We start from the raw sequence: 13,643 nt of genomic DNA, 5'->3' as shown, positions 1-13,643 counted from the left end.
TTTAAAAAAAAAAAAAAAAAAAAAAAAAAAAAAAAAAAAAAAAAAAAGAAAGAAAGAGAGAGAGAGAGAGAGAGACCCCAACTAAATAGAGTTTATTAACACTCCCTTAAAACTCTACAAAATAAACAAAAATAAACATTTAATATCTAAAGAAAAAAAGGGCAAACTTTATTTTTCAAGATGCAAAGCATGGTCATAACACTTTATTCTATTTCTTTCTTAAAATTTAGTAGCTAAAAATTTGTATTAAAGAGCTTTCTTTTTGTATAAAAATTAAACAAAATTAAATTAAACAAAATTAAGAATATGCCGACCAAAAAAACATTTTGAAAGCACAAAATACACAGTAAATCAAATCATAAAATAAAAGGACCAAAGTATTTAAACCCGCCAAAGACTAATTTTGAGCAGCAACCGAACCATCCACTCAATCGTAGATAAAAAAATAATAATAATAATAAAAATAATAAAAAATAAATAAATCGTCTTAAAGTAAGACTAACTACTCCATTACTTTACAACATTGATAAAAAAAAAACGTGGGCACTTTCGAAACCTCGAACAAAAATAACTTCTTTTTTTTTTTTTTTTTGTCTTTATTGGGCTGTCTTACAATATTTTTTAAAAAAGTATTAATGCCCAAAAAAATATTGAAAAGAAATAGAAAAAAAAACAAAAAACAAAAGTTGTACGATTAGAGATAAATAGATTTGTTTTTTAAAATCTAGAAAGAAAAAAATAAACAGGTAAAAAGAGTTGAATTAGAGCAACTAGGATTGGTCAAACCTGGAGATCCACGTGTTCCTACTGTGAAGACGAGTGTACGAAATTCCCCCATCTGGACTTTGTTCCGGATCTAATACTTTTCTTCTCCTTCTTTCTGGAGTGGGTCAGAATCTTCTAGATGCACGCGGTTCTCCACCATAACAGGCCAAACCCCAAGGAAACCTCAAATTCCATGAAACTTCGTTCTTTCTCTCTCTATAAAGTCTTCCAAGTCCACCACTTTCCCAACCAGATTTTTCATCCAAAACCCAAAAAAGAAATCAGGAAGCAAACAAACAATTAACAGAAAGAAGCTTAGAAGCCAAGGAAAAGCAAGAACCTGAAGGAGGTGACAAGATGTGTTTGGTGTTCGTGTGCGATGAGGATCAGAGGGTGCTGTCCAGGCAACCAGCTCCAGGGGCTTGCCCCTTCTGCGGAGGCATGATCCAGGCCACCGACGTTGAAAGCCAATGGAGGTTCTGCTTCCTCCCCCTTTACTGGAAAACCAAACGCAAGTTCTATTGCACCATGTGCACCAGACAACTCGTTATACAGTAGAAACACCACTATCTTACAGATTTTTTTTTTTTTTTTTTGTACTTTTTCTTCATGATCTGTGAAGTTTAGACAGGGGGTTGACCTATTTGATCTTTGTTTTGTGATTTTAATCAGTGTTTGTGTAAAGAAATCTATTACTTTTAAGAAATAGAGATACCATATACGTACCTTGATTGCTCCAAAAAATTGGTCTTTCTTCTGCCACGTCTCTTTTATGATTATGAGCTACTTCGCGTGTGCCGCATGATCTCTGCAGAAACGGTTTGTAATCCTGGATATCTTCGAAATTAGAATTATACATATCTTAATATGAACTAGAAATGGAGCATAACAAATGAAACTACTCGTCAATTCTTTACAATTCAATATTCCATCACTTGCAGAGCTTCAGTTTTTTAAAAAATGCTGATACAACAGATTTGGGGTAGGGTTTTGTTGCAAGACATGTTGGGATGTTCTCTGGTTGTTCTATCCATAGTTTGTGGGCGATTGAATTTGCTCTAAGTTTCTCCGACAAGTTGACGATCTGAGTTTCTCCCTTCACCTCAAGAGTAACCTACATAAAGTTAAATAAAGTCAGTACTGACTTCAGGGATTGGATCAATGAAATGCAGAACAACTGTAATTTCAACTAATTAAGTTGCACGCGATAAGAATCTGATGTGCAAGGAAACTTCCAATTGGCAGTTCATCGTTTTGCAGGCTTGAAATGATGAGGTTAGCATTAACTATGGGGCTGGTTACACAGGCCAATGCGAAATGGAGGTGAAAAATTCCTTGGAAGCTATAGAACTAAGAAAATAACCCTCTCCTTTCCCTACGACTCTACGAATACGGTGGAGAGCCTAGAGAGATACAACCGTATGAATATTAGGTCGAAAAATCAGGACATTCAACAAACAATACGAGCAAGGAGGACTCGAACTTCAGAATAGCAAAAATATACTTTAATGGAGAACACAAGAACCGAAACAAAAATAGTTTTCCAGTAAACAATTGTTCTTCCAAAATGCTTGATAGACGCAAAATGTTCTTTCCAGAATTAAATAAATCAACCAGCGACTAGAACCATAACACGAAAGCTCCAAATTGCTCAGACTGTCTCATCTATAGCGACTTAACAGCGCACCAACGAAGCAAATTTCCAGCTTATCAACAGAGAAGGTTCAAGGCTACACATGGATACTACATTTTGTCCGTCCGAGTTCGAGGCACCACACATCAAATTTAAAAAATGGAATCAAAATTTCGACCAACCTTATGCATAGAATCGATATTGTGTGGACTACAGTACTCGAAAGTGTGGGGATCGTCTTTGTTCAACCAAACAGCGGAGACTGAAGCATGGCATCCCTGAGTTACGACGCTTCCAAGAGGCCACGAATCGATCAGATCTCTCCGGAGCACCACGTACTGAATCAAAACGTCGGCTGTCTTCTCCACGCTGTCGTCCGGTGGAGGAGCGGAGTTACTTTCAGCGGATTCACTCATAGAATCGGAGCTAAACAGATTCGAATTTCGGTTACGAGAGCGGAGACTGAGTGAAGAAGAGGGCCAAACCCTAGACCTCGAACACGAACAGAGCTTCGTGGATTTGGAAATGGAGAAAGTGAATCGAGATGCTGAAATTACAGAAATCATGATATCTTCACGCGAAGTAGCTACCGAACTTTCAGTGAAATCGCCCAGAAATTCTATGTTGACCTCATGGGCCTAAAGATTGGGCCCACTATTGTTTGAGCCTAGGCCCAATAGAATATCAATAAAATATTTCTTTTAATGAAAAATAGCATAGGTCTCCCTATTTATATTATTAGAATGAAAATTTAGATACTATTTTTATTATTTTAATTCAAATCTAACTATTTTTGTTATTTTGGATCAATTTTGATTTTATTTTTTTTTAACGTTTCCGTGCCAATCAAAATGCTCTATGCACACAATTGGAATGAATTTAGAGTCCATCTTTGGTACACGAGTCTCATACGAGTCTCATGCGACATGACTATGTTACCTATTTGACTTATCGTACTTCTAAAAGCGAAGACTAGATATATATCCATTTAACCCGCGAGAGTTGAGGCCTCATGAGTACCCACCTCGAACGGGTAGGAATTCCCCGTTCAAGGAGTAAGACGGAATTTCACATAAATGAGGTCAGAAACGAGGATTATATTTCCTGATCATACATAATTCTCCAACCCGTTCCATCTCGTTAATATAAATATAGATATATTTTCAAATTTTATTTCAAATTACACGAGTTTTTATGTCTTCTTATCTTCCTCTAATTTTAGTAATAACAAATGCTTTTAATATTTACTGTGCCAATTGGACTAATTTATTTATATAATTTATGTTATTTTGCTTTTCTCGTTTATCATTATCATAGTTGATTTAACTATTAATTTATTAATTAAAAAAACCACCATTTTTCTCCCTATAATTTAAATATGGATTAATGTTATATTAAATAATTTTAATTTCTAATAACCTTGGGAACCAAAAAATGAAAAGTATAAATTAAATATTTTTATTTAAAATTACTATTTTTTTTTTATAATAATAACAAACGAAGAACAGTTCCTACCAGAAACCCTATCCTCGCCCTAATCCTTGCAAAAATAAATAGAGAATTTTACAGGGCGAGGATGGGGAGCTCGTGGACATCAGTGAAAACTATCGAACAAATAGAGTTTTTCTAACATACTCTATTATCACTCCCACGAGTCTTATAAAATATTCCACGAAGTTACCTAACATAAAATTGCTCAAAATGTTTAATTTCGAAATTCCTATGATTAAGTCGTCGAAAATAGAGGTTCATCTCGCTTATATATATATATATATATATATATATATATATATTAAATGATAACAATACCATCAACGATCCTCATCATTGATTTGACTAATCTCTATTAGTTGCTTACAAACAATGAAAGGAAAAAAGAACCCAAAAAATTATCTCCAAAGTCATTGCCCCAACTATTTTAGGACATAATTTCAAATTTATTCCATTTTCACCCCAACTAACTAACATAATTAATAAATCCCCCACTTTTCCAAACATTAATTGGTTAAAACATCCACGTCCAAACCAAATGATCTTATCTTTATCTTCTTATTCCAACTTTTCAAATCAAATCCAAATAAAAACTAATATTGTTGAAATTTTTGGTTGAATTCTTCTGGTGGATTCGACTCCGTTGATTATCCTTTCAGATTAAGAAAAAATAATTGAAATTTTATAAGATTAAAATGACGAAATTGAAGTTCTAAAAATATAATATTGATCTATACCTTATGAAATTTATTATATTTTTTAAATTTTAAATTTAGTCCTATATTTTTTTATAAATCTTAAAATAGTCCTTAATTTAATTTATAGAAAATATATTTACGCCATCACAATTATAAATACTAAAATAGAGTGATTAAATTAATATTTTAAGTGAAAATATGTTTACTAAATAATATAAAATTGCAAAAGAAGGTTAAATAATAATTTTAATTTTAAAATTTGAAATTAAAAATTTAGTACTCCAACTTTCAAAAAATTTAAATTCACTTAATAAATTGTGAGTTGGGTATTTCCGTCTCGATTTTGTTTTATATATATATATATATATATATATATTTTTTTTTGTTAAATGAAGATTAAAAATTTACCATCAAATATATTTTAAAAATATAAAATACAACTACATTATATTATTTTCAAATTTTTATTTTTACATTACTCAATGGTTTTTCTTAGATATAAAATTTAAATATATACTTTATAAACTAATTAATTTTCTTAGATATAAAATTTAAATATATACTTCATAAACTAATTAATTTTTAAAAATTTAAATTTGTTAGAGAATTATTAAATAAAAATTAAAATTAAAAGTTATAGCTTAATTTAACTAAAAAAATACTATTTTATGTATAATGGATACAATACATATATGACGAGAAAATAAAATCAAGGGGAAAAGGAAAGAGAAGAAACAAATAACCAAAAAAATAAATAAATAAATAAAAATAAAGAGAGAGGGAGAAGGTAAGGCTATGGATCATCATGGTGCTTCTGTTGCAGATCGGCCAGAGAGAAGCTTCTAGACTTAAAGCTCATCAATCTTCTGTGCTGAAAATCTGAAGATCTTTTTTCCTTCGGTTCTTCTTCTTCATCTTCATTATCTTCTGAAGAATATGGAGCAAGTGATTCATCTTCGTCGCCGTCGCCATCGTCGTGGTGTTCTTCTTCTCTGAGCGCTAGCAGAGGCATCGACTTAGGGTTTGGCCAGGTGTAGAAGGAAGTTTTTCTCGCCAATTTCGACGCAATCAAAAATCGCCTCCTCTTGTTGAATGAGTTTTCAGGTTTCTCAATGTCTTTTACTGATTTCGCCTCTGCTAGATTCGCAAACGATTTCGATTTTCCAGAAAAATGACTCGATAAGCCTCTCCTGATTTAAAATTTCAAGAAATCTCAAATTGAGGCCAGCAAATTGAACAGGACAAATTTCTTCAAATCGAATCGAGTGATTGAGTTCATCTCCTTCAATTAATCGATCAAACAACAGAGGACGAGAAGGAAAAGGAAAACTAACTTACTTAATTGGAAGAGACCTTTCCAACGATTCGACAGAGTTCAATCCTGCATTTAATTTACTCTGAACTTCCTCGCAATCTCCGCCAGTAAACGAAACGCTCTCCTCATCGCTATCATCATCAGGAACTCCAATCGACGACGAGGAATCGGAACGGTAATCGATTTCATCCTCCGGACCTTTACCGGAGGCGAAACGTCCGAAATCCGATTTGATAGAGTTCCAAGGCGAATCAACACGGTGCTGCGGCGGCGGAGATACGGCGGTTCGGTCTCTTACGAAAGAGGAAGAAGAGGCGTCCGGAATGTTGAAAGAGGGAGGACCGAAGAGAACCTCCATGATCGTGAAGATTTGAGAATCAAACGGAAGTGGAAGTAGCGGAGATTCCTTCTTCGTTGTCGTGAAACGTTGGTTAAAGAGATAGTGCTGCCATTTACAGAGAGAGAAAGGGATGAAACTGGAAGGGAAAATGCGTTCCATTAAAGGAAGAGCTGCAAAAAAAGGAAGCAGCTGATTATTATTATTATTATTATTATTTTAAAAAAGGCAAATTTTCGGACCAGTTTTATCCAAATTATGGAAATAAATAACAAACGTAAAAATATTATTGCCCTAAAATTTAATTTATTTCCTGGTCAAATTATGGCCTATGACTTTTCAGTCAAGTGGAAATTAAATAATTCAATACTAATTTTTTATGAAAAAATATAAAATAAATTTTAATAATTTCAATTAGATTTTTGCAAATTTATAACGACTAATTACGGGTTAATTTTCGTGTATTTTTAAGTCGAACATATTTACTCGGTTTTTAAGGGCTAAATTTGTAATTTAACCTATTTAATTAAAACAATTTTTCGAGAATGATGTGTTATATAGCTTTAAAGATCAAACCCATATTTTATATTTTTAACATTATATTCCTAAAATAAAAATTATGAATAGCAGTTTAACGAAGAAGTTATACTATAATTTAAGTATTTAATTCTTTCAAGTAATTTTTTTAAAATGATAATATTATAATGAAATAAAAAATTAAATTTGTAACTAATGTTTCTTATATATTCTAAACTTGGTTGACAAGTCCAACAAGTAATTAAAATTTGAATTATTTGAAAATTTTCTAAATATTAGAATCTTAATTTATGACAATCTTTTATTTGGATTTTTTATATATATGTATATATATATATATATATAAATAAATGCCTGAAACGACGCCGTGTTAGCCATGGAATAAATTTTGACCGGTTCAAGATGACGTGGCAGGGACAGGGGCAAGGAAAAAACGTCAGACCAACCTAAGAGAGAGAGTAAAAGAATGGTGGGTCCCACTTTATTCATACTTTTAGGTAAATCTTTTCTTTTTGCCTTTTTTTAATTCAAATAAAATCCGAATTGATATCCTTATACAATTAAATATGTATATAATTATAGCCCAATCCTATTCCATAAAAAAACATTAAATTATTGTCCAACGTGCCCTTTAAACCAATGATTAGGATGTTAAAAAAACCTTGGTGACCTAACGAATTCGACCGATTGAGTTGGATTGGAGGATCAATTTATTCGGGGTAGTTCGAGTTTAAATTAAAAATGTACACGGGTTTTGTTAGAAAAACCTTTTGGACCAGCTTGAAATTTCGAGTTAGTTAGGTTGGTGACCCGAGCAACTCGAATAGAGTTTACAACTAATACTTGGTTTTCGAGTTGAGTTGTTCATTTCTTTAAATAATTTTTTAAAAATCATATAAAATATGTTATATTAATAATTAAAATCTCATAAAACTCAAATATCAAATATTTACAAATCACACTGTATTATTAACATCAATTACAAACGTCAAATATTCTAATCTTGGTAACAGTCTTAGAAGTAGAGTAGTATTGGGTTGAGTTGCAACTCTATTTTCTAGACACAGTTGACTCGAATTTTTTATTTTTAAAAAAAATCAACCCAACCCAACTTGTATGGTTTGAGTTCAGCAGTTCGGGTTGGTCAAATTCTTAAGTCATGGACTTAGACGGTTACACAATCTTCTAGACACGGAGAAAACTGACTCAGCCTTGCAAGCCTATCTTGCTTGACTACCTTGACCTGTTGACAAGCCTTGCAACAGTCTGGCACTGCTAGTCTATCTTGCTTGACCTTGACTTGTTGACACATCTCCGAAATTGATCGAAGAACAAAATTAAATTCAAAATTTATTAGAAATACATGAAATAAATTTAAATATTTAAAATTTGAGAGAATAAAATAGAACAAAATTCAAAATTGGAGGACAAAAATGATATTTTATTTATTTATTTTGAATGGTAGGATATTGTATTAAATTAAATTTCAAATAAATTCTAGAAGATAAGCTTTTGTGTTTATCTATTTTTGACTTTTTCACATCCAAATCTTTATTCCATTTTGACTTTAATACAGACATTATTCATGCCCCTATTTGACCATGTGATGATAATCATTTTTTCTTTTAACATTCACTTTAATTTATTAATAGGCTACCGACACACATATATATATATATAGATATATTAATATAAGAGATCTAAATAATAAAAATAGGAGTTCCTTTTATTAAATTATAAATTTATTTTCGGACAGTAATATATTTAATAGATATTTAAATTTAAATTTTATATTTAATAGGTCTTCGTACATTATAAAATTTTGAAGAATTTAATTGATATATTAGACATAAATTAAAATTTTATATTTATGAGAATTCTAAATTTTAATTTTGTTGTTGAGTAGATAATAAATTAAAAATATTAATTAGGTTATTTTAGAAAAAATAGAGATTTAATGGATAAATTGAAGTGAATTTCTTAAATTTTAAATTGAAAAAATAAGACACAGATAATAAAAGAAATTGAAGATTAAATTTTTATATATTTTTCACTTTAAAATTAATTTAATTTATGTTGAAATAAAAACTAATATTTGGTTCCGCTGCTATTTATTTATAAAAAAAATAAAATGTTTAATTATAATTAAAAATTACATATATTTTGAATGGATAAGCTCTAAAATCCCAACCAATAATTTATTTGTGATGTCGGTTGGATTGAATGAAACAATCACAATTTCATTAATTTAAAAAGAATTAAAATTTAATAGGAAAAAAATGCCATTTTTTAATTTTTTATTTAAATTTTAATTGTTTTTTTCAACAATTTTTCGTGCGGAAATCTACCCTAAGGTATAAATTGAGATACTTTTAATATGAGAAATTATGTTTAAAGGAAAAAATATTATACGAATGTGTAGAATAGAGTGTCCTTATCAATTGATATTGAAGTCACGATCGAATCTTAGCTATTTATCGAATAGATTTTTACCGTCTTAACCTATGATTAGTTAGCTTTGTTGTCCGTTGCGGATGAATTCCTATCTTAGATTGAACGACAATAAGATAAGACAACTTTCTTATCTAAGACGGGTTTTCGCGAATAGAATAGTGGACACCTGTCGAAAGGTGAATAAAGACTTAGCTTCTGGAATTTATTGCTTTTTTTTTTCTAGGCTCGAGAAGGGCTTAATTGCAAATAACCTTTAAAAAAAGGTCTAAAAACTAAATTAGTAGTTTTTGTAGGGACTAAAATAAAAAAATAGAAGAAATGTAAGGACTAAAAAATAAAAATGATAAGAAATGAAAGAGAGAGATAGGAGAATAAGTGGAAATATAAAGAGAAATCTATTAGGGGTCATAAAAATCTTTTCGAGTGCTGTTTGTTGAACGGAAATAGCCGCCGTGGACCCCACAAGAGAGTCATAATTGGGATTTTTTTTTTATATATAATTATAATATTTTCATTAATATCCATAAATTTTTAAAAAATAGGTTAAAAATACTAATGACTTGAATAATTACGACGTTATTTGGTTAGAAGTGGGTTTGATTTGGACGAAATAAATTAGGCTTATCAATTGATTAAGTCGTAACATCGTTTTTTTATTGGAGTTCAATAGGTATGAGAGAACAATTCAAATCTCTGACCTGTATTTCGAGACCTCGAGGATATATGTTATGCTCGATTAAATCATAATAACCCATTTATAAAAATAAAAATAAATTATAAAAAATGATTATTTAAGAAAAATAGATCAAAATTATTGCAAAATGTAGAGACCAAGAAATGGGTGATGGTGGTGGAGGCATTTCTTCTGGTTGGTGGCCGACAGAGATTGACGGGCAGCACTTGTGAGCTTTCTATTGGTCGTTTCTTTTTCGAAGATCACCGAACGGGTAAGCGTAAGCCCTAAAAACATTACAAAGGATTGTTTCATTTGTGGGGGAAAATCAAATTTGTAGCTTAAAAATCTGATTTTCTTTCAAATTAAATGATTGTATTTTAAACGTAATTTTAACATGAAAATTCATTTTTATATTTTTTTATTAAATTTATAGCTTGCTGTATTTTTTTGCTGCTCAAATTTTAAACAACATAAATGAAGAAATTACTCTTTTGACCCTAAAGATTTAACATATACCCTTCTATCCTAGCTTTGAAGAAAGAAAATAAATTTAAAAAGATCCTAATTGTTACGTCCACCGCTAGCGCCAGCAGATATTGTCTGCTTTCGTTAGCTTCACGATTATAAAATACATCTGTTAGGGAGCGATTTCTACCCTCCAATAAAGGATGCTTCATTCTCCTCTCAAACCGACGTAGGATCTCGCAATACAATAGCCCCTACATTTAAATAAGTCCTTTAAACATGTAAAAATTACACATTTACGAGAATTATTAGTTTGCAATCTCAAATGATCCAACCCCGAACTTAAAAGCGTGATAATAGAGAACTTTAAGCATCACCATTCAACCATGACCCGGTATAACCAATCTAAGCACAACACAATCGATAAGGAAAGTAATTATCATTTCAAACGTCGATAGTTTAATCCAAACCTGCCATTGTTGAGCCCGGACGACGAATCAAGAAAATAAAAACAATGGCTAACCATTCTCATCCAGAACAGACAGCAAAGAAAAACCATTAGGCATCACAAACAGGGTAGATAAACATTTTTACTTTATAATCAATTGCCTTCTTCCTCCCTACCTTACGACGAGCAAGAAGTGTTATATATTAAAGAATTATACAAAAATCTAACAAATTACACTATCTGGCTTTGCTTAATCATTAATGAGTGAAGGGAGATGGAATATACCTGGTATGCCTCTGAGCTTGTTCATCATTGAGCCCACAAAGCCTTTGGCATGAGCTAGGGAGCCAATGTTTCATTCCTCATTGCCGACCCCCTTGTCCGAACCTGGTTCAAGGCGTCGGGCAATTCGGGATATACGAGCCGAGCTCAGTCATCCATCCAAGAGGATTCAGCTTCTTTGAAAGTCACAGAACCATGGAGTTGGAACGACGATGATCTGCGGCGCCATTGCTGAATTTCCCACTAGTCTGCCTAACTTTGAGGCTGCTGTACCGAAGCGGCTTTGGGTGAAAGAGGGACAGCAACATTTTCTCCAGATTCTGCACGGTGTACTTCGCATACTTACTCGAACTTGCGTCTTGCTCGACCAGAGGGCCATAATTTTGCATGTAGCTACGGTAAACGGGCACGATGGTTTGAACGATAAGTTGGGATGTCTTCTCCCTCAATTCTCTGTCAGTTATAACCCAGTTTGACTGCTTCTTGTACATGTCTTCAAAAGCTTCATTGAATGTCTTTAAACGTTTCTTAACAAGATCGCGAGCAGTCGCTCGTCCACCCGAGAACATAATCAAACCCTCCCTGCTTAAATGACTAGGAAGTTTACTCCAGCTATCCCTCAAGAAAACTGCAGCATAGTAATCCTTGTACTGTTCATGTTCCTTTACTTTGTCTCCCATTAGTTCTCCGACTTTCGTTCCTTTGAGGTGCTTGTATAGATGCCAATGATTGTTCATAGCGAAAAAGTTCGACAAGGTCGAATCTTCATAAGCCTTTATCCAAGTGTCCAGATTCTGCTCAATGGCTTTGACAAGGTTCGTTACCTCACCGACAAGAAGAGCCTCTTGGAACTTTTCTTTCTTCCAACTCCGGTGAATGACGAGGGCCTGGGTCAGGATCGGCCGATAACCATCGCTGAGCAGTTTATTACTGTAATCGATAATGAAGTTAACCAACCTTGGAACTGCCCCATCTAAAGGTGGAGGATTTTGCCTCTGGAGCTCCACCTGAACTAGAAGTTCCCAGAAAATCTCGGCTACGCCATCGATAACCCTCTTAATTAGATCTCGAGTCAAGTTTTGAATTTCCAAACAGGCAGCCCCGCCGAACAGCCTATTAAAGTCGAGTCTCAGTTTGTTCAAGGATGCAAAGATATCTAACAACTTCAATAGCTTAATAGGATCATTCTTGCTTTCTGTAACAGTTTTCCCAAATTGAAGAAATGCAAGAATACCAGCTTGAGTTGCTATCTTTGCAAAACAACCCATCCAAACATCCAATCCTATCCTCTCAAAAACATCATTACAAAGCTTGAATTCAGCTTCAAACAAATGTTTCACTGCAAACTCCAAATGCGTTCCCCATTTCGCAATGTACCCTTCGATGCTCTGTACATCATTGAACTCGGAAACCGATATCTCCAAGTAATCCAAACCAAGAGCCTGTAAACTAGCCCTAACGTTACAACTACGAACTTCAACGTAAATGGATATGCATCGTTCGAGTCGTTTATTAGCAATCAATCTCCCAAGAATGGCTTGAAGTTTGTGAATAACAGTCACAGGCAATGGAGATGGAGCAATGCAAGCTTGCTCACCGACAGACGCTGCAGAAGACATGGGAAGTGGAACGCTGTGCTCCGTTAACAGACGCCTAAACTCGTTCTCTAGTTTATCTAAAGCAGCATTCAAAAGACCTCCATCAAGCTCAGTCTTCTCCTCATCACTCTGTAAATCCCTCAGTTTCTTCAACGAGTTCTTCAAACTCCCAAGATATTTCTCATCAGCCACAGTATTATCTTCCAAATACTCAACTATGTCCTCCAACCACTGGATTCCCAGCCCACAGTTATCTCCCAAGAATCTCAATGCCTCCTCCATTCGTTTCAACACCGACAAATAACCAGGGAGATCATTCCGCGGGTCCGATAACAGAGACTTTTCAAGGCCATGAACAGCATCAAAAACCTTAAGCACCGCCGCCGCAGGGCCAACAGCACGGTTTATATGGCCACCGACGGCGACCAGAGCTTCCTTATCAGCACGAATAGGCCTAACAGCCGCTTCTAAAGTCGGCAATCTTTGGCTAATCTCCTCCAATCTCGACCCAGCTTTCTGCAACGCAAATCCTAGAGCCCTAGATTTCTCTAAACTAGCCTTCAACGACCTAGTAGCAGAGACCAAATTCTCAATATTCTTCTTCCCCTTCCCCTTCCCATCAACCAACACCGGTGCCGTCATTTTCTACACAAACCCTAAAACCCCCAATAATCAAGAATTTCCAGAATCAAAATCGCCAGTTAAAACCCGAAATCAAGAGCAAGAGAAACGGCGGGAAACAAAAAACAACAAATGAAACGAAGATTGTTTGTAACTTTCCGGAAATCATGAGGGGAAAACTCCCTGGGAATCATCGAAATGGAGAAAATCCAAAATCAAATAGAATAAGTACAAGAAGTAAACCTCATGCACTTGTAACTCGCTGGACCAAAACGAAAAAACTCCAATCAGCAACAAAAAAAAAAAAAAAAAAAAAAAAGAGA

General features: G+C 33.4%; 4 protein-coding genes across 7 annotated transcripts in view; 1 reads left to right on the top strand and 3 right to left on the bottom strand.

Moving 5' to 3' along the window:
• The window catches only part of LOC111462634 (putative peptidyl-tRNA hydrolase PTRHD1), a 4,155-nt gene extending 1,162 nt beyond the window's left edge, over window positions 1-2,993 (bottom strand). Inside the window, exons 1-4 of the mRNA XM_023106294.1 lie at window positions 2,581-2,993; window positions 1,492-1,879; window positions 1,106-1,283; window positions 787-1,005 (exon numbers count right to left, since the gene is read on the bottom strand). Of these exons, the coding sequence (XP_022962062.1) occupies window positions 1,697-1,879; window positions 2,581-2,964 (567 nt within the window). The 5' untranslated portion in view covers window positions 2,965-2,993 and the 3' untranslated portion in view covers window positions 787-1,005; window positions 1,106-1,283; window positions 1,492-1,696. The remainder of the gene's footprint in view (window positions 1-786; window positions 1,006-1,105; window positions 1,284-1,491; window positions 1,880-2,580) is intronic.
• LOC111462635 lies at window positions 1,004-1,490 on the top strand. Its single transcript, XM_023106295.1, has one exon. It carries the CDS (start codon window positions 1,123-1,125, stop codon window positions 1,321-1,323), a length of 201 nt encoding a protein of 66 aa, XP_022962063.1. The 5' UTR covers window positions 1,004-1,122; the 3' UTR covers window positions 1,324-1,490.
• Window positions 2,994-5,239: 2,246 nt separating the features above from the next.
• Window positions 5,240-6,437, bottom strand: LOC111462633. The gene is made up of 2 exons (XM_023106293.1): window positions 5,926-6,437; window positions 5,240-5,777 (listed from the first exon to the last, which is right to left on the bottom strand). Exons 1-2 carry the CDS (start codon window positions 6,399-6,401, stop codon window positions 5,381-5,383), a joined length of 873 nt encoding a protein of 290 aa, XP_022962061.1. The 5' UTR covers window positions 6,402-6,437; the 3' UTR covers window positions 5,240-5,380.
• Window positions 6,438-10,765: 4,328 nt separating this feature from the next.
• Window positions 10,766-13,643, bottom strand: part of LOC111462755 (exocyst complex component EXO70A1-like) — a 4,068-nt gene continuing 1,190 nt past the window's right edge. The window contains exons 2-3 of one of the 4 annotated variants that reach the window (XM_023106480.1): window positions 13,564-13,588; window positions 10,766-13,355 (exon numbers count right to left, since the gene is read on the bottom strand). In XM_023106480.1, the coding sequence (XP_022962248.1) occupies window positions 11,287-13,341 (2,055 nt within the window). In that variant the 5' untranslated portion in view covers window positions 13,342-13,355; window positions 13,564-13,588 and the 3' untranslated portion in view covers window positions 10,766-11,286. Of the gene's footprint in view, window positions 13,589-13,643 lie in introns of all 4 variants that reach the window. The other 3 variants (XM_023106482.1, XM_023106479.1, XM_023106481.1) reach the window with 3 other exon arrangements.

The sequence above is a fragment of the Cucurbita moschata genome, unplaced genomic scaffold, assembly GCF_002738365.1.
Source record: "Cucurbita moschata cultivar Rifu unplaced genomic scaffold, Cmos_1.0 Cmo_Scf00027, whole genome shotgun sequence".
In the NCBI taxonomy this organism is placed as follows: domain Eukaryota; kingdom Viridiplantae; phylum Streptophyta; class Magnoliopsida; order Cucurbitales; family Cucurbitaceae; genus Cucurbita; species Cucurbita moschata.
The sequence above is the reverse complement of the archived record's forward strand: the minus strand, read 5'-3'. Positions and strand labels throughout refer to the sequence as shown.

Excerpts from the sequence above, each read along its gene's own strand:
- LOC111462633 (XM_023106293.1), bottom strand. The coding sequence starts at position 6,401 with ATGGAACGCATTTTCCCTTCCAGTTTCATCCCTTTCTCTCTCTGTAAA. Across the intron at positions 5,778-5,925 it reads GAAAGGTCTCTTCCAATTAA|GAGAGGCTTATCGAGTCATT; the intron begins GTAAGTTAGTTT and ends ATTTTAAATCAG.
- LOC111462635 (XM_023106295.1), top strand. The coding sequence starts at position 1,123 with ATGTGTTTGGTGTTCGTGTGCGATGAGGATCAGAGGGTGCTGTCCAGG.